General features: G+C 42.0%; 1 protein-coding gene across 4 annotated transcripts in view; it reads right to left on the bottom strand.

Moving 5' to 3' along the window:
- vwa5b1 (von Willebrand factor A domain containing 5B1) overlaps nucleotides 1-23,608 on the bottom strand; it is a 58,116-nt gene that overhangs the window by 2,955 nt on the left and 31,553 nt on the right. For 3 of the 4 annotated variants that reach the window (XM_048177939.1, XM_048177940.1, XM_048177941.1), the window contains 11 exons: nucleotides 15,469-15,583; nucleotides 14,963-15,148; nucleotides 13,621-13,822; nucleotides 13,216-13,415; nucleotides 8,286-8,490; nucleotides 5,263-5,553; nucleotides 5,013-5,150; nucleotides 4,700-4,831; nucleotides 1,770-1,844; nucleotides 1,445-1,514; nucleotides 188-314 (listed from right to left, as the gene is read on the bottom strand). In XM_048177939.1, coding sequence (XP_048033896.1) covers nucleotides 188-314; nucleotides 1,445-1,514; nucleotides 1,770-1,844; nucleotides 4,700-4,831; nucleotides 5,013-5,150; nucleotides 5,263-5,553; nucleotides 8,286-8,490; nucleotides 13,216-13,415; nucleotides 13,621-13,822; nucleotides 14,963-15,148; nucleotides 15,469-15,583 — 1,741 coding nt within the window. The remainder of the gene's footprint in view (nucleotides 1-187; nucleotides 315-1,444; nucleotides 1,515-1,769; nucleotides 1,845-4,699; nucleotides 4,832-5,012; nucleotides 5,151-5,262; nucleotides 5,554-8,285; nucleotides 8,491-13,215; nucleotides 13,416-13,620; nucleotides 13,823-14,962; nucleotides 15,149-15,468; nucleotides 15,584-23,608) is intronic. The other variant, XM_048177942.1, reaches the window with a different exon arrangement.

Genomic DNA, 23,608 nt, shown 5'->3' with positions numbered 1-23,608 from the left:
ATTTATATATATATATATATATATATATATATATATATATATATATATATATATATATATATATATATATAATATAATATACCATCCATTAAAAATGGTATATAGGGGCAATTTTAATTTCACGTTGTTGACTTTAAATGCAAGTTCTACTAAAACCACAGAGCATCAACATCCTGAAAGCAGAAACCAGAGGGATGTAGTCCTTGTTGTCATTTTCGTTCTCTCCCACTGAGTTGCTCATTTTGCTCTGTGACCGGCTCATGAAGCCCCTGGCCGCTTTCGTCAGCAGACGCGTCCTGCTCAGGCTCAGCTTGCTAGAGACAAAAAGAAACAATACCTTTTACTCCGGTGCCTCACTATCATCGTTAAATGCACAGACACGTCTAAAGAGCTTTTTCTTGGTGAAATGTGCCCCTTCACATTCATTAATTTGCGAGACGTGTACACATCCCTGATAGCACCGCTCCTCACGTTTTGGTCATTAGTTCGGCTGACATTTCAAGTGACAGCAAGAGCTAAAACTGGGAAAGAGATTCCAGACACGAAAGGGAAGTGTTTAATTTGGTGTCTAGAGTATCATTTATCTTTTGTCTTAAATATTGGTTTGATTTACTTAACATATGGGAATTTGAATTGTATTAGGATACGACCCAGGCCGGATTTGAACCGATCAAAATCAAAATAAGATATGAAAGATTAATACATAAACTATTTATTTATCAAAGCATGTAAAACCATTTCTTGTACATCCTAATTAATATTCATGAGGTAAACCTACAGTATTTTGTGACATCACAAACAGAACCCCACCTCCACAACTTTACCCTGAAGGTTAGAAGTTATTCCCCCTCTGCCTATGAAGTCAACATTTCTTAATGCCAAGCACTAATTAAAACTGAAACCGAGTGCGTGTGACTAACATCCTCTACTTTTCACACTTCTTCGGGCTTGATTATTCTTCACCTCATACATTCACTTAAACTCAAGAAGGCTAATTTTTTAAAAGGAAAGTGCTAATAGCGAAACCTTTGACATCAATAGAACAAACACTCATTGCCTGAGGATAATTTTCACACTGATTCATTTAAATGTAAGAAAACACTTCACATCAAACTATAATGGAGAAATGATTTGTAAAAGAGGCTAAATACCTGTGCAGAACTTTGTTGTGTTGTCAGTCTACACATCTCCTGTCTTTACATTTTTTTAATGACTAATGAATGTCTGTCTTCTGTGAGAGCTGAACTCATTACATGCACCCAACAGAATACCAAAAGCAATCAAAATGCAAATTCGACTCATGATTTAAAACAATGGTGCAGGAGTGATGCAAACTGCTGAATTATTCATTTGTGTTCTGTGAATTACAGTGTTTGTAATTGTAAAACTTGATTTGTGGACGTGGTTTGCTTTCCCCAATTCGTTCACTCTTATCTACACCCACCTGGCAGAGAAAAGGCTCTCGACTGATCTCTGCGAGTGGTCGGAGGTCACAGACGGACTCCTTTGAGAGGCTGAAAGAGAGAGCAGGTTGAGATTCGGATAGTTTCTATTGCCCAACATACACACACAAACAAATACACTGCGCTCCAAGGCAAACAGCACTCAATAAACTTACCCATGCTCCTCTAGGTCAAATCCTACTAATGAATTGAGCAGCAACAGGCTTGAGTGATTAATGCTGCTGAGTTTGTTTGACATGCTTGGACACCTGCAAGACTGTAGTAACTGAAGTAACCACATGTATACAGACAGCTAGACAAAAGTACCTTCGGAAGAGCTACATCGTTCCCAACTGGAGGAGGAGGGAGTTTTGCTAGGGGATTGGGATCCATCGTCTACATCTGTAGATCAAAGAAGAGTTTTAGGGTGCAGACACAAGTCCTTTTGGTGTCAGATATTAGACTGAAAAACGTTTTCTGAATGTGCAGTAAGGAACCACATCTAAGTGCATTTGTAAACGTGTCTGAGCTGAAGATGATTCATGTGAACTTTAGTACAGTTTAACTGCAGTGCCATGCACACCAATAACTTGTTTAAGTAAGTTTTCTATTTAAATATTCTTTTGATGGCAAAGCTGAATTTTCAGGATCATTACTCCAGTCTTCAGTGTCACAGGATCCTACAGAATTCATTCTAATATGGTGCTACTTTGAAAAAAAGTACAAAAAGTACTTAAAAAGTACAGAATTTATTTGAAATAGAAATCGTTTGTAACATTATAAATGTCTTTATTGTCACTATGGACCAAATCAATGTGTCCTTGCTGAACAAAGAAATTTCTTACTGGCCCCAGACTTTTGAACAGTATAGTGTATATTTTGACTAAACTTGCAACAAATTGATATGGCATTATCAGAAAAATGACACATACATACATAGTTCTGTGTCATTATGCAAAAGTGGATCTTTGGTGAAGATTTGACAGTGTGTGGATTGTACAAAAAATAGGAAAGTATTCAGACCCCCTTAAATTTTTCACTCTTTGTTATATTGCAGCCATTTGCTAAAATCATTTAAGTTCATTTTTTCCTCATTAATGTACACACAGCACCCAATATTGACAGAAAAACACAGAATTGTTGACATTTTTGCAGATTTATTAAAAAAGAAAAACTGAAATATCACATGGTCCTAAGTATTCAGACCCTTTGCTCAGTATTTAGTAGAAGCACCCTTTTGATCTAATACAGCCATGAGTCTTTTTGGGAAAGATGCAACAAGTTTTTCACACCTGGATTTGGGCATCCTCTGCCATTCCTCCTTGCAGATCCTCTCCAGTTCTGTCAGGTTGGATGGTAAACGTTGGTGGACAGCCATTTTTAGGTCTCTCCAGAGATGCTCAATTGGGTTTAAGTCAGGGCTCTGGCTGGGCCATTCAAGAACAGTCACGGAGTTGTTGTGAAGCCACTCCTTCGTTATTTTAGCTGTGTGCTTAGGGTCATTGTCTTGTTGGAAGGTAAACCTTCGGCCCAGTCTGAGGTCCTGAGCACTCTGGAGAAGGTTTTCGTCCAGGATATCCCTGTACTTGGCCACATTCATCTTTCCCTCGATTGCAAGCAGTCGTCCTGTCCCTGCAGCTGAAAAACACCCCCACAGCATGATGCTGCCACCACCATGCTTCACTGTTGGGACTGTATTGGACAGGTGATGATCAGTGCCTGGTTTTCTCCACACATACCGCTTAGAATTAAGGCCAAAAAGTTCTATCTTGGTTTCATCAGACCAGAGAATCTTATTTCTCACCATCTTGGCAAACTCCATGCGGGCTTTCATGTGTCTTGCACTGAGGAGAGGCTTCCGTCGGGCCACTCTGCCATAAAGCCCCGACTGGTGGAGGGCTGCAGTGATGATTGACTTTCTACAACCTTCTCCCATCTCCCGACTGCATCTCTGGAGCTCAGCCACAGTGATCTTTGGGTTCTTCTTTACCTCTCTCACCAAGGCTCTTCTCCCCCGATAGCTCAGTTTGGCTGGACGGCCAGCTCTAGGAAGGGTTCTTGTCGTCCCAAATGTCTTCCATTTAAGGATTATGGAGGCCACTGTGCTCTTAGGAACCTTAAGTGCAGCAGAAATTTTTTTGTAACCTTGGCCAGATCTGTGCCTTGCCACAATTCTGTCTCTGAGCTCTTCAGGCAGTTCCTTTGACCTCATGATTCTCATTTGCTCTGACATGCACTGTGAGCTGTAAGGTCTCATATAGACAGGTGTGTGGCTTTCCTAATCAAGTCCAATCAGTATAATCAAACACAGCTGGACTCAAATGAAGGTGTAGAACCATCTCAAGGATGATCAGAAGAAATGGACAGCACCTGAGTTAAATATATGAGTGTCACAGAAAAGGGTCTGAATACTTAGGACCATGTGATATTTCAGTTTTTCTTTTTTAATTAATCTGCAAAAATGTCAACAATTCTGTGTTTTTCTGTCAATATGGGGTGCTGTGTGTACATTAATGAGGAAAAAAATGAACTTAAATGATTTTAGAAAATGGCTGCAATATAACAAAGAGTGAAAAATTTAAGGGGGTCTGAATACTTTCCGTACCCACTGTATATAGTAAGTGAATCTGTTCAAAATTCCCCAAAAGTGGTAGACAATGAAAATGTGACAAATTTTAGTTATCCCAAAGTATTTTTAAACATTGACCACATGACCAGTAGCACTGTCAACAAACTGCTTGGGTACCTCAGCATGGTGGCAATGACAATTATTACACTCTAAAAAATGCTAGGTTAAAAACAACCCAAGTTGGGTGGTTTTAACCCAGAGGTTGGGTTAAATGTTTGCCCAACCTGCTAGGTAGTTTTATTTAACTCAACTATTGTTTAAAAATTATTGTACTGCTTGCTTAAAATGAACCCAAATTATGTTGGAAATGAACATGTATTAATATGTCTAATAAATGAACATTTATTAATAAGTTTAATGAATAATAATTAAAAAATAAATATTTATTAAATTGCTTACTAATGAAAATAGAGCCCCCAAATTGGGTATAATAAAAGTTAAGACTCTCCTCAATAAGTATGCCAAATTTCATAAATTTTTCCCATATTTACTATTCCATGGTTTGATCCCAGACGATCAAACCATGGAATATAAAGATAATATGTCTTTTATAACCTATCAAAGTTCCTTCCCAAAATTCCTCATATGTAAATGTGCCCAATAGTCAGTATTTTGTCTTCAGTCTTACTGTAAGATAATGCTGCATCATCTTGCCCAGACAAACCTCCTGACTGTGACCGACCCAGACCTACAGAGTAGCCACGGGTCTTCCTGCTGCCGGAACGAGAACTGCAGTGTGAACTTCGTTTATGATCCTCCCCTGGAGATAAACAAATATACAAAGAGTCATTACCATAATCTAATTGTGTGCTTAAGCCAGGAGCGACTGCTTCATCTGTTTCCCTGCTCTCTCCCTTGTTTTCATCTTCTTGAGAACAGTATCTTTGATGTAATGATTGCAACAGTCCGGCCTTGTAAGCTTACCAAGAAGGATGACTTACCAGCGTGGCTGTACTCAATGCAGGTGGGTAAATATTCATTGCTGTCCAGATCGATAGGTACAAACGCTGTGTATTTGCTCAAGATGTTGCAGGCTTTGCTCGTGTGGATGGCATAAAGCTGGTATCTTCTCCCAGAACCTACAAGAAACAGCATAGCTGAGGGATTTAGTCAGTCAATTTTTGAACATTAGACATTCAAATCCCACAAACTACAAAAGGTCATCAGCTAAATGACAAACCAGTTCCTCACCATGCTCAATCTCACACTCTTTGTCTGCCATATGTTCAAAGTCTTTAATAATGGAGCGTCCTGCCAGGTGATGGAAGGTTTCGTTCCACAGGTCCTCGTGAACTTTTTCCTCCCGTTCTCGACCTTTTAGGAAAGGTTGAATGTCAAAGATCAACTCCCATTTCATGGGTTTCCCACACAGCAGTCCTGACACAACCGCTTTGCAATCTCCCTTTCCGTGACTGGCCTTGAATTCTGGTGCGTGAGGATCTTGGGGCGTTTCGACTTCACAAAGCTGATGTGTGTATCCATCTGTTCGACATTAAACATACGATTCAGAGAATTAACAGATGCATTCCCTGATGAAAAACACAAAACAGTTGGTTGAGCTCATAACAGCTTAAATGACTTAAATGAGCTTAAGTTAAAACTGCTGAAATAAACCATTGCTTGTTGCGCTTGTTGCTCTAGGTCTGGCTAGTGGGTGTTTTGGAAGAATAACTCAAAGAATAATCAACTAGTTGGTAATTTGTCTAAAACCATGGGTACCCAATCCTTTTCCTGGAGATCTACCCACCTTCAGAGTTCAGATCCAACACAACTGTCTGTAATTATCAAGTGCTCTTGAGTTAAGTTGTGTTTGATCAGGGTTAGAGCTGAACTTTCAAGGAAGGAAGATCTCCAGGAACAGGATTGGGCCTAATGCCTGCTACAGACTGTGCATTTTTGGCAATCCTATAAGATCATTATAAATCACACTGTATAACATCGATCTAATAAACTTGGGTACGACATGTACGATGATGACACCTATTGAATCGTAGGCTATGACGCAAGTTAATATGGGAGAATAAAACGTCATCAGTGTGTGCTAGAGGTGAACAAATAGAGCAAGATGAATCGCACTATGGTTTTTATGTGCAAAAAAAAGAAGCGAAAGAGGAGAATATGGATGCGGACATGTCTAAGGTAAAGAGGGCAACTTGGCATGCCAATTTTGGAGCTTGAGGTAAGTAGTTTAAAGTTTTAGCGCAATGTTGCGTTGATCAATACGACATTTCATGTTACAATTTTTATTGGCTAGTCAGTAGACGTAGGTCATAGCAGCAAACACACTGCGAGATGTTCAATGTCAGAAAATTATCGAAGGCTATCTTTGGTCACCAAGTTCGTGAGAATGGCCACCTTTGAAGCCACAACCAGAGAAATCGCCAGAATTGGTCATTTTTTTGTCTGGGACAGCCCAAAATTGTACAATGTGTACCAGGCACACTCAAAAAAAATGAATTGTTGGATTTACTTAAAAAAGCAGCGTCAAGTGGTTCCACCCAACTATATTGAGTAATTTGTACAAATAACAATTTGGTTGTATGAACAAAAGAAATTCAAGTAAAGCTGACAAAATTTCTTTGAGTAAATACAAATCATTTGATTTTGTCACTGTTGCATAATATTTATATGTGCAGTTTACTTAATCTCATGTTAAAATTATAAAATGTTCTAAGGTGAACACATTTATTGACTTAATTTACCTTATTTAACTATGTATTCTATAAAATGCACTCAAAAAAAAACAAAAAAACTCATGAACAAACTCAATTTAATTGAGAGCAGGAATTCCATCCTATAAACATGCGTCTATGAATGCTCACAGCCTAAACACAGGCACTACTCTTCTGCATAATGTAACCACAAAATTCAAAAACATTACAGAAACTCCTCTAAATATCCAACATAACATTAAACACTAACATAAACTAACAACATCTTTCCCTTTACCGAAAAACACATAAAATAACAGTTTAATCCCTAAATTTACTCTCTTAAAAGCGCAGTAAGCGATTTCTGAGAAACGCTGTTGATATTTGAAATCACCAAAACAAACACACCCCCACCCAAGAGGATCACACCCCTATCTTGATAGCTCCACCCCCAAATTCACAAACACCTCCCCCATCATGAGTGGAAACACCCCCTTACTTCTGATTGGCTACAAGTGTGTTGTTGCGCTCGGTCCGATCCACTTTCAACACTGTTTCTCAGAAATCTCTTACTGCACCTTTAATGCAGTCCCTTGCAAAGCATGCTGGGAACTACGGATACACTGTCCAGTTAGTTATGTCAACATTAATTTGTGTGTTTCACTTAAGTAAAGCTGACAATACTCATTTTTAGTAGAAACAACTAAAAGTAAGTTCATGTATTGAGTTTAAGTAATGTGAACAAGGATGGTTTGAGTGAAATGAACAGTAAAAGTGAGAGCATAAACAGCAAGTTGACTAGGCCAGGAAACATAATTAAGGTACTTCAGACACCATTTTAGCATATGTTCATGCTTTAAAAAACAGCTGGATGGGGCACAAAAGCTTGAAGTGTTTTTAAAAAGTAGTTTTGAAATTACTTCTAACTTGACAGCTGTCTTAAAAATGAAAAAGAATATGCATCAAATTATCATTAACCCCAGGGTTCCCACACTTTTTGACCACTGAATTTCTATAACTTTTCCAGTATCTTTCCTGTTAAAACTTCTAAAAATCATTTTATAGAGATCTTATTCCATGCATGTACCAGGTCTGAATCCTTGGAGTTTAAGTGTTTACAGTCATCCACAGTATATGACCTTCAACAGACAGACTGATATTATCTCCACCGGCTTGTGGGTGAGTTTTTACTCTTCACAAAGATTCACAAGGAGCGATATCTAGCTGATGAAAAATTGTTAAAGCAGTTCAAAATATGAAAAATGACTCTATTACTAAAATTACACTACAGCAATGTGTTTTTTTTTTTCAGAACAAAATAGAGAGAGAACGGCTTTTACAACTACAACTGATTAGCTGATTCATGAGTAGTTTCTCAGTCAGTCAGCGCTCACTGTATATGTTAAGTGTCTCTACACCCACACACTGTGCAGCTGATTATGGGTATTTAAATTACAGTGTTAAAAGCCAGCTTAACTCTGAGCCCAAGCAGCGCTAAGATTAATATGCATCAGAAATTGACGTCTTTGTTCTTGCACTTGAGGACTGTAGTGAAGGACTAACCCGCATCGCCGGTGCTGCCTAGAGAAGGGCTGTCTGTTGAAGACCTGGAGCCATCTTCCACCACGGGGCCCTGTGCAGAGGGGCCATGGTGGGTCTGATCTGCCTTCGACTCCCCCTGGAGACCCTCTTGTTGCTGCACTGGAGGTTTGTGAGCAGGTATGGGACGTCCTCTTGAGGACGTGGCACACAGGCTGGCCAACTGTGGCTTTTGGAGAAATGAGCAACAGTTCATTAGTCCTTTTGTTCACTCGGTGCTCATCTTGCCAAGGCCCCTGTACTTTAATGGAACTAAAATATCCAAAACTATTATAACTGCTTAACTGAACATTTAACCCTTTAAGAGCACTCATATGTCTCTTGAAGAGTGTTTTCCCTTTAAGAGTGCATGTAATGCTAGCAGAGCTGTGTGCATTTGTGCACGAATGTTAATTTGGTAACACTTTACTTAAAGCCTTTATGTATAATGCATTATATTTTTTCATAAATAATTGTAACTAAAGTTAAAATGTATTTTAATATTAGCAGATTCCATGTTGCATCTGAAATTGGTTATTCGTCGTGTTTTAATGCATTATACTTCCTAAAGTTGAGTTCAATGAATAGATAAGTATTAAACTGTATTATAACTTTGGTCACAATTTTTCAGGAGGAGACCATACAATTTTAAGGTGCATTACAAGGCATAATTAATGCATTAAAAATACTTTTGTAATACATTATATATAAAGGCTTTAAGTAAAGTGTTACCATAAATTTTTTGGGAAAAGTACAACAATCTTTATTAAAGGTGCCCTAGAATCAAAAATTGAATTTACCTTGGCATAGTTGAATAACAAGAGTTCAGTACATGGAAATGACATACAGTGAGTCTCAAACACCATTGTTTCCTCCTTCTTGTGTAAATCTCATTTGTTTAAAAGACCTCCGAAGAACAGGCGAATCTCAACATAACCGACTGTTACGTAACAGTCGAGATCATTAATATGTACGCCCCCATTATTTGCATATGCCAGCCCATGATCAAGGCATTACACAAGGGCAGAACGTCTGGATGTGCACAGCTGAATCATCAGACTAGGTAAGCAAGCAAGGACAATAGCGAAAAATGGCAGATGGAGCAATAATAACTGACATGATCCATGATTACATGATATTTTTAGTGATATTTGTAAATTGTCTTTATAAATGTTTCATTATCATGTTGCTAATGAACTGTTAAATGTGGTTAAAGTTACCATCGTTTCTTACTGTATTCACGGAGACAAGAGAGTGTCGCTATTTTCACTTGCAGTCTGTATAATTCATAAACACAACTTCATTCTTTATAAATCTCTCCAACAGTGTGTAATGTTAGCTTTAGCCACGAAGCACTATCAAACTCATTCAGAATCAAATGTAAACATCTAAATAAATACTATACTCACATGATCCGAAGCATGCGTGCAGCATGCATGACGAACATCTTGTAAAGATCCATTTTGAGGGTTATATTAGCTGCGTGAACTTTGTAAATGTACTGTATTATAGTCGAAAGCTCGATTTAAAGGGGCCGCAGCCTGAATCGGTGCATAGTTAATGATGCCCCAAAATAGGCAGTTAAAAAAATTTATTAAAAAAAATCTTTGGGGTATTTTGAGCTGAAACTTCACAGACACATTCAGGGAACACCAGAGACTTATATTACATCTTTTAAAAACTGGTTCTAGGGCACCTTTAATGTTACTTTGTAAATGTGCAGATATACACAAACAGAATATACATTTATAAAATCTAACATTTACCAGTCATCAAAACCTAATTATGAATATAGGTATATTAAATAATAATTAAATAATAAAATAGGCATATTAAATAATATTTAAAATTACAAATAATGATTTAAATCATTTTAAAATGTATATAAACAATCTTTATTTAAATATGGTAATATTTAAATAATTTAAATATTTAAATGTTACCATATTTAAATAAAGATTGTTGAAAAATATTAAAATAATAATTTAATAATAATAACAAATAAATAAATATTATTTAACTATATGAAAACATTATTAATAATAATATTTAAATATTAAATAATTATATTTTAACTTGAAAAAATAAACAACTTTAAAAAAAATTTTTTTTTTTTAAATATTTAAAAATAAATATTAAATTAATAACAATAAATATACAAATAAATATTACTTAGCATTATGACAGCTATGTACTGCATTCAGGTCCAGGGTTAATCAGAACAGTTGTATGTTTCTTGAGCTTATGGAAAATATCACAATGCCAAAGCAGTGGCGCTAATGCTAACAAGTCCAACTGTGTCCCTATGCTCACGTTGAGCATGCAGTTTCCCCTGGTAATTTCCAGCATGAAGGCAGCACATAGCAAAAGGACATCTAATTTATTCCACCTTGTCTAGAAGGAGTTTATGAACACAATGATTCTTTGAGATGCCGTAGCCATGCCAGCCCCTGTAGCCGTGGCTCTCTGTTCACCTGGGTCTAACGGCAATTTGGATCTTGAAAAATTGATGCCTGCTGAAGAGCTAATAAGGACCATTAAAGTCATTATTGCATCCATTAAGGGGAATTCAAGGACTCTTGTTATTGCTGTAGCTAATCTATAATATTTCTTATTCCCTTTCTGATAAAATTTCCATGGCCAATTGCTTACAGTGCAAAGTGTTGCCAGGACTATTGATATCTTCTCCCCATTCAGAGAGTGTGACACTGGAAATTTTATCATGGCCATCAAGGGTTTTGTCACAGTTGTCAGAACTAATTGTACCCCGGACGACAGACGTAAGTGGCCGGTCGTTCAATATGTCTCTTTGCAGGGTGTCGGCAATGCGGGAGTATCACTGAACTCGCTGAATACGAAACACAATGTCATGAAATAAAAGCAGTAAATACAGGATGTATCATTATTTTGTCATGTTGAGGAATGAGTAATTGCTAACATTAAAATTGCTTATTAAATAATAAATATTTTTACACTATTTATTTAAATAACTGTAGTACTGTACAAGAAGATTACAAGCATCTTTAAGTCTCCTAAAAAGGCCTGCTGTGAATCGAAAGGGTTTTCCAGCTCAATTGTCATGCATGAAATGAGTACGGCCATCATCATGAGTCACAAAGGATGCACACCTCTCTGTTGTGGTCTTGATTACATACTAATTTGTCTCTAGGTCAGGGATATTTTTGGCCTCATTATTTCAGCCCTGTTCAAACACTGGCACTTCTTTTGTGACGGGCGACAACCTTTTTTTCTCCCACTGCACTCCAAAGGTGCATTTATATTTCAGTGTGTGGGCACACATCACAAAAGTGTCCACCTGAAACTCATTTTTTAGAAAACATTCTTCCATTGCTTAAATGTCCAGGGAACTGTAATTCATCTTCCACTGGCCGTCCCATCTAAATTGTATTTGTGTGGATGTGGCGGTAAGAAGATTGAATTATGAATTACATTCTCATCACTGAGCTCAGAAATGAGTTCAAATAACCCTTCAGAACGAACAGATGAATCCATGGAGCTCTTCTTATATCATAGCAGATGCTTCGGCTACAGCAGATGGCATGGCATTGGCTGCCTACAGATATTTCTTCTGAAGAAAACAACTACTTCCTAAATAGATGCCGTCTGTTTTGTGTCAAAACACACATGCACAAAGGAGATTACAGATGTTTTCTGATCATTTCCAAGTATAATGTTTATTGCATACTCAGGATGTGTATTATAAGCAGTGTTGGGATAACGCATTACAGGGTAATGTAATCAGATTACTTTTCACGTAACTAGTAAAGTAAGGCATTACTTTTATATTTGTAACAAAATGACTTTAGATAAACATTACATTTGCCAAAAATAGAACTTTTTTGTTTTTGTTATTAAAAAACAAACAAGCAAGCCCAGTGCAGGTAATGCAAAAGTAACAATGCATTACTTTCCATAAAAAGTAACTAAGTAACACAATTAGTTACTTTTTTTAGGGAGTAACGCAATATTGTGACGCATTACTTTTAAATGTAACTTTCTCCAACACTGATTATATGATATTGAAAAGTCAGTATGATTTAAGTGAATCAGTTCATCCTAAAAGGTTTTCTTTGTCATATGTAGTGTTGGAAAGTCATTCTAGTGAATCAGTTCATCCTAAACAGTTCTCTCTCTCACAAATCTAGGGTTGGAAATCTGATTCATTCTAGTGACTCAGTTCATCCTACATATCCTCGCTCCAAAATGTGGAACTGGAAAGTCAGAATGATTTTAGTGAATCAGTTTGTTGTAACCGGTAGGATTGGGAATCGAAAATTGATTCCAATTCTGGAATTGGACACTGATTTCAAACCATTTTCAAGCACAAGAAGACAAGAAAGAGAACTCATTTTGGCAATCGCATTGTTTTCTTTGTGCACACAGAGAGTCGCCCCTCATTTAGCGCGTCTTCTTGCGCTTAAGCAGATAAACACACACAACATTATGTCAAAATATCCTTATAAACGCAGCCTTAAGTGAACATAAACAGTTGAGAAAGAAAACGCATGTGTAAGAGTATATTGGATCCCGCATAAGGTCTTAAAGTGACAGCAGACTAATAAACCTGCTGCTGTCTGTCATTATCGTTAATCAAAGAACAAACGCAAAAGAAAATCACTCACTGATCTCGAATGAATAACTTTTGTAACTTTAATAAAAAATGAAGCTACATTTTATTTATAAAAAGAATAAAGAACACTATTGCAGCGTTACTTTTCATTTGATTACAATATCTCTACCTGAACTTTGTTCAGTTGTATTTATTTGTGCTATTGCTATTTTTTTATTTGTTCTTATTTTATTACTGTTTACTTGTGTTTAATAATATTTGAAATTTATATACGTTAGTCCAGTTGTTTTTGCTGTGGTATTTTTGTTAAAAGCATTTACCTACCTGGTAGTCCATTTTCCACTGAGCTCCATAGTCAGGATGAGTCTGACCAATGAGCTCCTGGACTTTTGCTCGTCTAAGAGGGTTTTTCCCCACCACTGAGCTGGGGTCACTGGGGGTGTAGGCCTTCTTCACTGGGTTGTAATCTACAATCTGATTGGTGCTATAAGCACGTCTTCTCGGAGAGGTGCTTGTGTCAGTTCCTGTGAAAAAAAAAATCATTTAGCTCATTTTCTCTTTCATTTCCACTCTTATATAGAAGTTTGCTGACTTCAGAAGAAATCTTTATTCCTTCGTTCTCTTTCATCAGGAGATTTTAAAGAATAGTTCACCCAAAAATGATATTTCTGTAACCCTCAAGTCGTAAGGACTACTTGTATGAAACGTTTATTCCATGCTGTACTTTACCCGTAATGTCTTGCTCTGTGGCAATAGGACTGCTCTCAGACATGGTCTCCTGGCAACTGTCAAACAGCGAGCCGACTTGATTGTCCCTGTGTGGCCCCTGACCGTCACAATAAAACTTCCCAGCATCCTCCTCTTGAGAGTGATAGAACACGGAACTGGCGGACTCATTGGAACGCATCATGCTGTATCGTCTCCGTTTGTCCTGTTACAAAACAGAAAAGATGTTTTAGAAGGTGGGAGCTTTTGGTTCTATATTTGCCCTAACAAACATCATATGCTAAAACTATAATAATTATATATAAAATACTTCTATACAAAAATCTATATTAGCAAAACTGTTGTTGTTTTTTTTGTATATTTGATATTATAATATATCAACACTTAGATAATATTACTATTTTAAAATTTACAATTAAATAATAATAATGTTTTGTGTATATTCAATATTATATCAAAATACAGTATATTTTAAAATAACAATATTATCAAAATAATAATGAAAATATTCATTATTTTAATTATTATTAAGTATTATTAATAGTAGTATAAATATTTAGTATAATAATTACAGATTAATCGTTACTGGGTTTTTATTGTGTATATATAATATTATAATATTCCAAAATTTAGTATATTTTAAAGTAATAACAATATTATCTATCTAAATAAATGTATTTATCTAAATAATAATAATAATCTGTTTTGTGTATATTTGATATATCAAAATACAGTATATTTTAAAATAATAACAATATAATAAAAACAAAAGAAATAATAATACTAATTATTATTACTATTAATAGTAGTATAAAATATAGTATAATTATAGATTAAATGTTGCTTTGTTTTTAGTGTATATTTCATATTATAAATAATATATAAAAAATTTGTATATTTTAAAATAATATTATCAAAATAATAATTATCTGTTATAATTATTTGTGTATATTCAATATTATATCAAAATTCAGAATATTTGAAAATAATAGCAATATTATTAAAATATTTAAAATAATAATAATAATTATTATTATTAGTATAAAAAAAGTATAATAATTACAGATTAACAGATGTTGCTGTGTTTTTAGTGTATATTTGTTATTATAATATATCAAAATAGAGTATAGTTTCAAAAAAATAATATTATCTATCTAAATAATAATAAGAAGAAATAATATTATTGCTGTTATTTTAGAATTTGTGTGGATTGTGTATATTTTGTGCATATTATTATTATTATTATTGATCAAAATACAGTATATTTTTAAATAATATCTAAATAATAATATAAAAACATAGTATAATAATTACGGGCATATGGACAGATGGACGGATGACTTACTGATTTGGGGTTGGAGTGATATCGGGAGGTATCACAGACCACACTGTATCCAATCAGCCGGTCACCCGGGAACAGACAGGTCGCGCCCAATGGAGAGAGCAGGATCTCCTTCGTCTCTGGATACAGCCACTCAATGGAGATGTCAGTCAGTACTGATGTCATGGACTTCTTCAGCGCCTTAATCATCTGCCATTGACACAAATAACGGCCAGGTCAAATACCACCTAGTGAACTTAAACAAGGGAGCACAGTCTATGAACTTACTCTATATAAATAAAACAGGAAAACATATAGCCGCTAGTCTTAAACATCAGGGAGAGAAGATTAAATGTGCTGTCAGCTTTGATTATTATCCTAATTTATGTTTGACTAAACAAAACAAACTGTTAATTACTAATACATTTGGACACTCCACAATTTACGTGGCTGCTGTAATTGCTTTGCGGTGACATTCAAAATAACAGGCTGTTGCTGTGGAAGATAAACATGTCAGAGGAAATGAGGACCTTGGGCTGCAGTCGTTCCCCTTCTGCCAAGAACTCGGCTGTGCCTCTGGAAACGGTGGACAGTCCTAAAATCAGCCTCCTGCACACAGCCTGGCCTATACCGAACGTGTAACACCTGCCATGATGAAAACACACACACAGAGACAGGACAGGTGTGGTAAGTCTATGAAAACATCAGAAGAGCATCACATAAAGAGGAAACTGCATCTCAACTTGGTGAACCTCTGCCAGACAAAATACATTTACTTCTCTGAACTTTATTGCTTTATTAATTCTGGGACTGGCAAGCATGCTGTCAGAAAGCCAGGACGCATCTTATTCAAATTGTGTTTTAGAACAGTAAGCACCAAATCTTCTTCAGCAAATCTCTTTCTCAAAACATAGGCAGCTGCCTTCTTAGGAAGCATTCAAATTGAAACTGCAACTGCATATAGCATACAAATAGACACTGAGGCTTACAACTATGCTGATAAAAAAGAAGCCTAAACATGGTCTTACATGGTTTAAGTTGGGAGACCAACTAAAAATTAGACCAAAACCCCACTAAAACCTGCAAACAGACCTGCTAAGACCTACCGATTAAGAGAACTAATTCCAATACAGTGTCATGATAGCATGTTGCTACGCTAACAACACAATATTCAAATGAGTATAAAACGCATAACTAAAAATAAAATACTGTATACCAGTGTTGGGTACAATACTCATAAAATTGGTAACACTTTACAATAAGGTTGTTAACATTAATGTATTAACTAACATGAACAAACCATGAGCAATATGTTTGTTACTGTATTTGTTAATGTTATTTGTTCATAGTTTGTTGTTAGTTCACAGTGAATTAACTAATGTTAACAAATACAACTCTTGATTTTAATACTGTATTAGTAAATGTTGAAATTAACATTAACAAAGATTAATAAATGCTGTAGAAGTGCAGTTCATTATTAGTTCATGCCATCTAATGCAGTTAACTAATGTTAATTGTTAATTGCTAAGTGTTAAAGGTGCCATCGAATGTTTTTTTTTCACAAGATGTAATATAAGTCTAAGGTGTCCCCTGAATGTGTCTGTGAAGTTTCAGCTCAAAATACCCCATAGATTTTTATTAATACATTTTTTTAACTGCCTATTTTGGGGCATAATTAGAAATGAGCCGATTCAGGCTGCGGCCCCTTTAATTGCTCGCGCTCTCCGCCCCCTCCCGAGCTCTCGACTCTATCATTGCATAAACAAAGTTCACACAGCTAATATAACCCTCAAAATGGATCTTTACAAAGTGTTCGTCATGCATGCTGCATGCATGCATCGGATTATGTGAGTATTGTATTTATTTGGATGTTGACATTTGATTCTGAATGAGTTTGATAGTTCTCCGTGGCTAAAGCTAACATTACACACTGTTGGAGAGATTTATAAAGAATGAAGTTGTTTATGAATTATACAGACTGCAAGTGTTTAATAATGAAAATAGCGACGGCTCTTGTCTCTGTGAATACAGTAATAAACGATGGTAACTTTAACCACATTTAACAGTACATTAGCAACATGCTAACGAAACATTTAGAAAGACAATTTACAAATATCACTAAAAATATCATGTTATCATGGATCATGTCAGTTATTATTGCTCCATCTGCCATTTTTCGCTGTTGTTCTTGCTTGCTTACCTAGTCTGATGATTCAGCTGTGCACATCCAGACGTTAATACTGGCTGCCCTTGTGTAATGCCTTGAACATGGGCTGGCATATGCAAATAATGGGGGCGTACATATTAATGATCCCGACTGTTACGTAACAGTCGGTGTTATGTTGAGATTCGCCTGTTCTTCGGAGGTCTTTTAAACAAATGAGATTTATATAAGAAGGAGGAAACAATGGAGTTTGAAACTCAATGTATGTCATTTCCATGTACTGAACTCTTGTTCCCATTCAGTCGGTCACTTCGACGTACGTCGGATGACCGACGAATAGGAATCTCGCTAGAGAGGCCAATCTACTTCGAGTGTAACTAAACGAGCCAATGCACATTGGCATGCAATCATATGCATCAGCTGCTCGCCTCGCAGCGCGGGTATATAATGAGCAGCAGGTGCGTTGCATCTTCAGCTTTTCGCTTCGGAGCCGAACTACACATGGTAGTATCTACGAGCGAGTGTGAAAGGAACGAGCCAGCTCTCTCTACTGCTCTCTCGTCTGGTGCAGGTGGGACAGCACAGCAGCGGGGCCGATTCTCTCCTTTTGTTTATTTTCTTTTTTTGCCCACTGAGCAAAGAAAGCTGTGTGTCAGCTGTGAAAGCCGTTCTTACGGCTGGTACGGTGCGCTTTAAAGAGCGCTGAAAAGCTGTTTTCACGGCTGGTAAGAGCGGCATCTCCAAAGAGAGTGCACACGACAGGCTGCACATTTCCCTGTCTGTGCTGCAGCGGCTTTCCCCTGCGTGCTTCGGCACTTGAAAGAGCAGTTCCTGAAAGAGCTTACACGAGTAGTTCGCGTCTTTTTAAAGATGTCGTTCTACTTGTGTGTTTCTGGATGCGGTCGTTACCTGGCGCCTCGGGATGGTCACCAGCGCTGTATCACGTGCTTGGGCTTAAGGCACGCTGAGGCGGCGTTTGTGGACGAGTCATGCACCCATTGTGGGATGATGACCGTTGCGGAGTTGCGGTCGAGACTCCACTTCCTGCAAAGGGGTGGAGTCCCGGTCCCGGCGCCTCGTTCCAATCCTCCTCAGAGGGTTGCTTCGGGCGCTGGGACTGGTGACTTGAGGATCATGGTGAGCGCGCTTCCTTCGGGGAACCAACCCCCTAGGAACCCTCATCCCTCGTGCACTCCGCAGCCAGTAGAGCTGCCGGGGGAACGCGGTGGACCACCCCAGAGGTGTGTACCATCCGTATCCTTCGGAGCTCCCCATGACGACCAGATGTCGATCGCTGCATCGGAGGGTGAGCCTGATACTTTCGGGGATGACGATTCGGCGCAGCTGCCTCCTTCGGGAGTGACATCTGTGCCCGATTCAGACCCGGAAATGATGGCTATGCTTTCCCGGGCCGCCAACAGGGTCGGGCTCGTGTGGAATCCTCCACCGTGTCCCGAGCCCTCGCGGTTGGACGATTGGTTTCTCGGGGTGGCAAGGGCTGGTTCTCAGTCCCCCACCCCAGTGCCTTTCTTCCCGGAGGTGCATGAAGAACTCACTGGCACATGGACGGCACCTTTTACTGCCCGAAACCGTGTCGGTGGGTCCTCCTCCCTCACCACCCTTGATGGCGGAGCGGCGAAGGGTTATGCGCGCATACCCCCTGTGGAACGGGCCGTTGCTATGCAACTGTGCCCTAACTCCACCTGGCGGGGGGAGCCGTCTCTCCCTTCCCGGGCCTGTAAGCACTCGTCGGATCTTACCGGCAAGGCTTATCAGGCCTGTGGGGAAGCCGCTTCTGCCTTACACGCTATGGCGTTGTTGCAGGTCCATCAGGCCAAGGCACTGAAGGACCTACACGAGGGTGGTCATGATCCGCAAGTTCTACAAGAACTTCGTACCGCGACGGACCTCGCGCTTCGTGCGACGAAGGTTACGGCGCGGTCAGTGGGTCGTGCGATGTCCACCATGGTGGTCCAGGAACGCCATCTCTGGCTGTGTCTCGCGGACATGAGGGATACCGACAAGGTCAGGTTTCTTAATTCCCCCGTGTCCCAGACCGGCCTCTTCGGCGACGCGGTCGAGAACTTTGCCCAACAGTTCTCGGCTGTACAAAAGCAGTCTGAGGCCATTAGTCACATCCTGCCGAGGCGGTCAGCTGCTGCACCCCCACCGCCGGCGGCACCTCAGTCTGCCCGTCGCCGAGGGCGCCCCCCTGCGGCCGCCCCCGCTCCCACGCCGCAGCAGCAGCCTCCATCCAAGCGGCGTCGTGGAGCCGGTCGCGGGCGGGGTGCCCAGCCCGTCCCGCCACCCCCTAAAAAGAAGGGTGGCAAGGCCAAGTCCAAGCGGCCCTAGGACGGGCGACCCGGAGATGGATGGGACTGCTCTTCAGGAGGTGGTGACCGCACCGCTCCTTCCCCCGGAGGAGGGCCGGGTGGAGAATCTTTTGTTTCCCCTTTTTGTTCCGCCGCTGGCCCAACGACCAGCGGTACCCAAATTTTCAATAAAAGAGCAGTTTCCTCTATCTCCGGGTCCGAAGAGGGCTCGGAGGGCAGTGGGAGGGCAAGAACCTCACCACTCTCATCCACCTCTTCTGTCGCCAGCGGACAGCAGCGAGCAGCAGGCAGACAAAACCTCGACTGCTCCCTCTGTCCACCTGTGGAAGCAGGTAAGTGTTGCACAGCACACTGTGACCCCGCTTCGGGCCGCCTCATACAGAGAGCCCCCCGGGCCGCGTCCCTGCGTTCCACCTCGCTGCCCCGCGGCGGGTACGCCGGTGGTCCCCTTGGTGCCGCTTGCTCGGTCTCTGGGAGCCTGGCTAGCGCTCCCCAGTCCGTCTCGCTGGCTCCTTCGGACCATCAGGCTCGGCTATGCGATGCAGTTCGCCCGGCGCCCCCCCAAGTTCAGGGGCATCCTCTTCACTACAGTGAAAGCTGCCGATGCCCCTGTCCTGCGTGCGGAGATCGCAGTCCTACTGGCGAAGGATGCGATCGAGCCGGTCCCTCCAGCCGATATGAGGTCAGGGTTCTACAGTCCCTACTTCATTGTACCCAAGAAAAGCGGCGGGTTACGACCGATCTTGGACCTGCGTCTTTTGAATCGGAGCCTCCACAAGCTACCGTTCAAAATGCTCACGCAGAAACGCATTTTCGAATGCATCCGTCCCCGAGATTGGTTTGCAGCGATCGACCTGAAGGACGCGTACTTTCATGTTTCGATTCTTCCGCGACACAGGCCATTCCTGAGGTTCGCGTTCGAAGGTCGAGCATACCAGTACAGGGTCCTACCCTTCGGGCTCGCCCTGTCTCCCCGCGTCTTCACGAAAGTCGTGGAGGGAGCCCTTGTTCCCATGAGAGAACAGGGTGTTCGCATCCTCAACTATCTAGACGACTGGCTTATCCTAGCACAGTCTCGGGATCAGTTGTGCGAACACAGGGACTTGGTGCTCAGTCACCTCAGCCAGTTGGGGCTTCAGGTCAACTGGGAAAAGAGCAAACTCGCCCCAGTGCAGAGGATCTCTTTTCTCGGTATGGAGTTGGATTCGGTCGAACAGATAGCACGCCTCACAGAGGAACGTGCTCGGTCGGTGTTGAACTGCCTGAATACTTTCAACGGCAGGACAGCGGTCCCACTGAAATATTTTCAGAGGCTCCTGGGGCATATGGCGGCCGCAGCGGCTGTAACACCGCTCGGTCTGCTTCATATGAGACCGCTTCAGCACTGGCTTCACGGCCGAGTCCCGAGATGGGCGTGGCTACACGGCACGTTCCGGGTGCCAATCACTCAGGAGTTCCGCCAAGCCTTCAGCCCGTGGTCGGACCCTTTGTTTCTTCGGGCAGGAGTGCCCCTAGAACAAGTGTCCCGGCATGCTGTGGTATTCACAGATGCTTCGGCCACCGGCTGGGGTGCCACGTACAACGGGCATGCAGTGTCAGGGGTTTGGACGGGACCCCATCTGCATTGGCACATCAACTGCCTCGAGTTGCTGGCAGTACGTCTTGCTCTGGGCCGCCTCAAAGGCCTGCTACGGGGCAAGCATGTACTGGTCCGTACGGACAACACTGCGACCGTTGCGTACATCAACCATCAAGGTGGTCTACGCTCCCGTCGCATGTCGCAACTCGCCCGCCATCTCCTCCTCTGGAGTCAGAAGCATCTGAGGTCGCTTCGCGCCATTCATGTTCCCGGTGTGCTCAACCGTGTGGCCGACGAGCTGTCACGAGCTGCGCTGCCAGGAGAGTGGCGACTCCACCCCCAGGTGGTTCAGCTGATCTGGAAGGAGTTCGGAGAGGCTCAGGTAGACCTGTATGCCTCTCTAGAGACCTCCCACTGCCAGTTGTTTTACTCTCTGACCGAGGGAACACTCGGGACAGACGCACTGGCACACAGCTGGCCCCGGGGCCTGCGCAAATATGCGTTTCCCCCAGTGAGCCTACTTGCACAGACACTGTGCAAAGTCAGGGAGGACGAGGAGCAGGTCTTGCTAGTTGCGCCCTACTGGCCCAACCGGACCTGGTTCCCAGAACTCTCTCTCCTCGCGACAGCCCCTCCCTGGCCCATCCCTCTGAGGAAGGACCTTCTTTCTCAGAGACGGGGCACTCTCTGGCACCCGCGTCCAGACCTCTGGAAACTCCATGTCTGGCCCCTGGACGGGACGCGGAGGTTCTAGGTGACTTACCCCCTGAGGTACTTAACACCATCACTTCGGCACGTGCACCGTCTACAAGACGTGCTTACGCCTCGAAGTGGAACCTGTTCGTCGAGTGGTGCTCTTCTCGCCGAGAAGACCCCCGAAGATGCTCGATCGGAGTCGTGCTTTCCTTCTTGCAGCAAGGGTTGGAGCGTAGGCTGTCCCCCTCCACCCTCAAAGTCCAGACTGCTGCTATCTCCGCTTACCACGACCACATAGATGGCAAATCTGTTGGTCAGCACGACCTGGTCATCAGGTTCCTTAGGGGGGCGAGACGGTTAAATCCTCCTCGACCTCCCTCCATACCCTCTTGGGACCTCGCTCTGGTGCTAAGAGCACTCCAGATTGCTCCCTTTGAGCCTTTGCAATCAGCAGACTTAAAGATTCTGTCTATGAAGACTTTGCTGCTGGTTGCATTGGCCTCCATCAAGAGGGTAGGGGACCTGCAGTCATTTTCGGTCGACGAATCGTGCCTGGAGTTCGGGCCGGGCGACAGCCACGTGGTACTGAGACCCCGGCCTGGCTACGTGCCCAAGGTTCCCACCACTCCCTTCAGGGACCAGGTGGTGAGCCTGCAAGCGCTGCCCTCGGAGGAGGCAGACCCAGCCCTGGCTTTGCTCTGTCCAGTCCGCGCTTTGCGACGGTACATAGACAGAACTCGAAGCTTCAGGACCTCAGACCAGCTCTTTGTCTGTTACGGAGGCCAGCAGAAGGGAAAGGCTGTCTCCAAGCAGAGGATGGCCCACTGGATAGTGGATGCCATCGCCCTGGCTTATCAAGCTCAGGGCGTGCCCTGCCCGCTCAGGTTGCATGCTCACTCCACGAGAGGTGTAGCATCCTCCTGGGCGCTGGCTCGTGGCGCCTCGCTGACAGACATTTGTAGAGCTGCGGGCTGGGCGACACCTAACACGTTCGCTAGGTACTATAGCCTTCGTGTGGAGCCGGTCTCCTCCCGTGTTCTCGCCTCAGGTCAGAGGCACGGAGAGGCCCCGGCTTAGTGTCCGCTTGCTGCGCGACATGCGCTTCTTTTCTCCAGAGAGTCCCTACAAGGCAGACCCTGTCGAGTCCTCCGACATCCCTTCGGCAGCCGACGTGGCGGAGCGTCGGTCGCCAGGCCTTACTCCGTTGAATCCTTGAGAACCGGATTTAGGCTGGGTTCCATATGTGTGACCCTACGGGGATCCCATATGCGGCTTTCCACGGTTGCTCCTAATCGAAGCCCGTGTCTTTCCCTCTGGGAGAACCCACCAAGTTGGAGTCACCCCAGTTCTTCCATATGTTGTACAACCTACAAGGTTAGTCCATATGTACTTATCCATATAACTCCTTCGGGGAAGGATATGGCTTCCGCAGCGTTCCTTATCTGACGTAAGGTTACGCTCCCAGTGGTATCTATAGTCTCACTGAGTGGGTTTTGGGAACAACAGTGATCGACCCTCTCTGTGTGAGCCCGGTCCCACCGTCCTTAGGCAAGGGGGTTCAGGTGGCTCACAACAGAGCACTGGAAGAGGGCACCTCCTGTGGCGCTTTGGTAGGGATTCCTATTCGTCGGTCATCCGACGTACGTCGAAGTGACCGACTGAATGGGAACGTCTCGGTTACAAAGGTAACCCTCGTTCCCTGAAGGAGGGAACGGAGACGTACGTCCCGTCGCCACAGGCGCTGTCCTGCTGATGCTGCCACCTGCTGGGTTCGGCTCCTCAGCGAAAACCTGAAGATGCAACGCACCTGCTGCTCATTATATACCCGCGCTGCGAGGCGAGCAGCTGATGCATATGATTGCATGCCAATGTGCATTGGCTCGTTTAGTTACACTCGA

Source organism: Megalobrama amblycephala, linkage group LG24 (assembly GCF_018812025.1).
Source record: "Megalobrama amblycephala isolate DHTTF-2021 linkage group LG24, ASM1881202v1, whole genome shotgun sequence".
In the NCBI taxonomy this organism is placed as follows: Eukaryota; Metazoa; Chordata; class Actinopteri; order Cypriniformes; family Xenocyprididae; genus Megalobrama; species Megalobrama amblycephala.
Note: the sequence above shows the minus strand (reverse complement) of the source record. Positions and strands in the feature narration are given on the sequence as shown.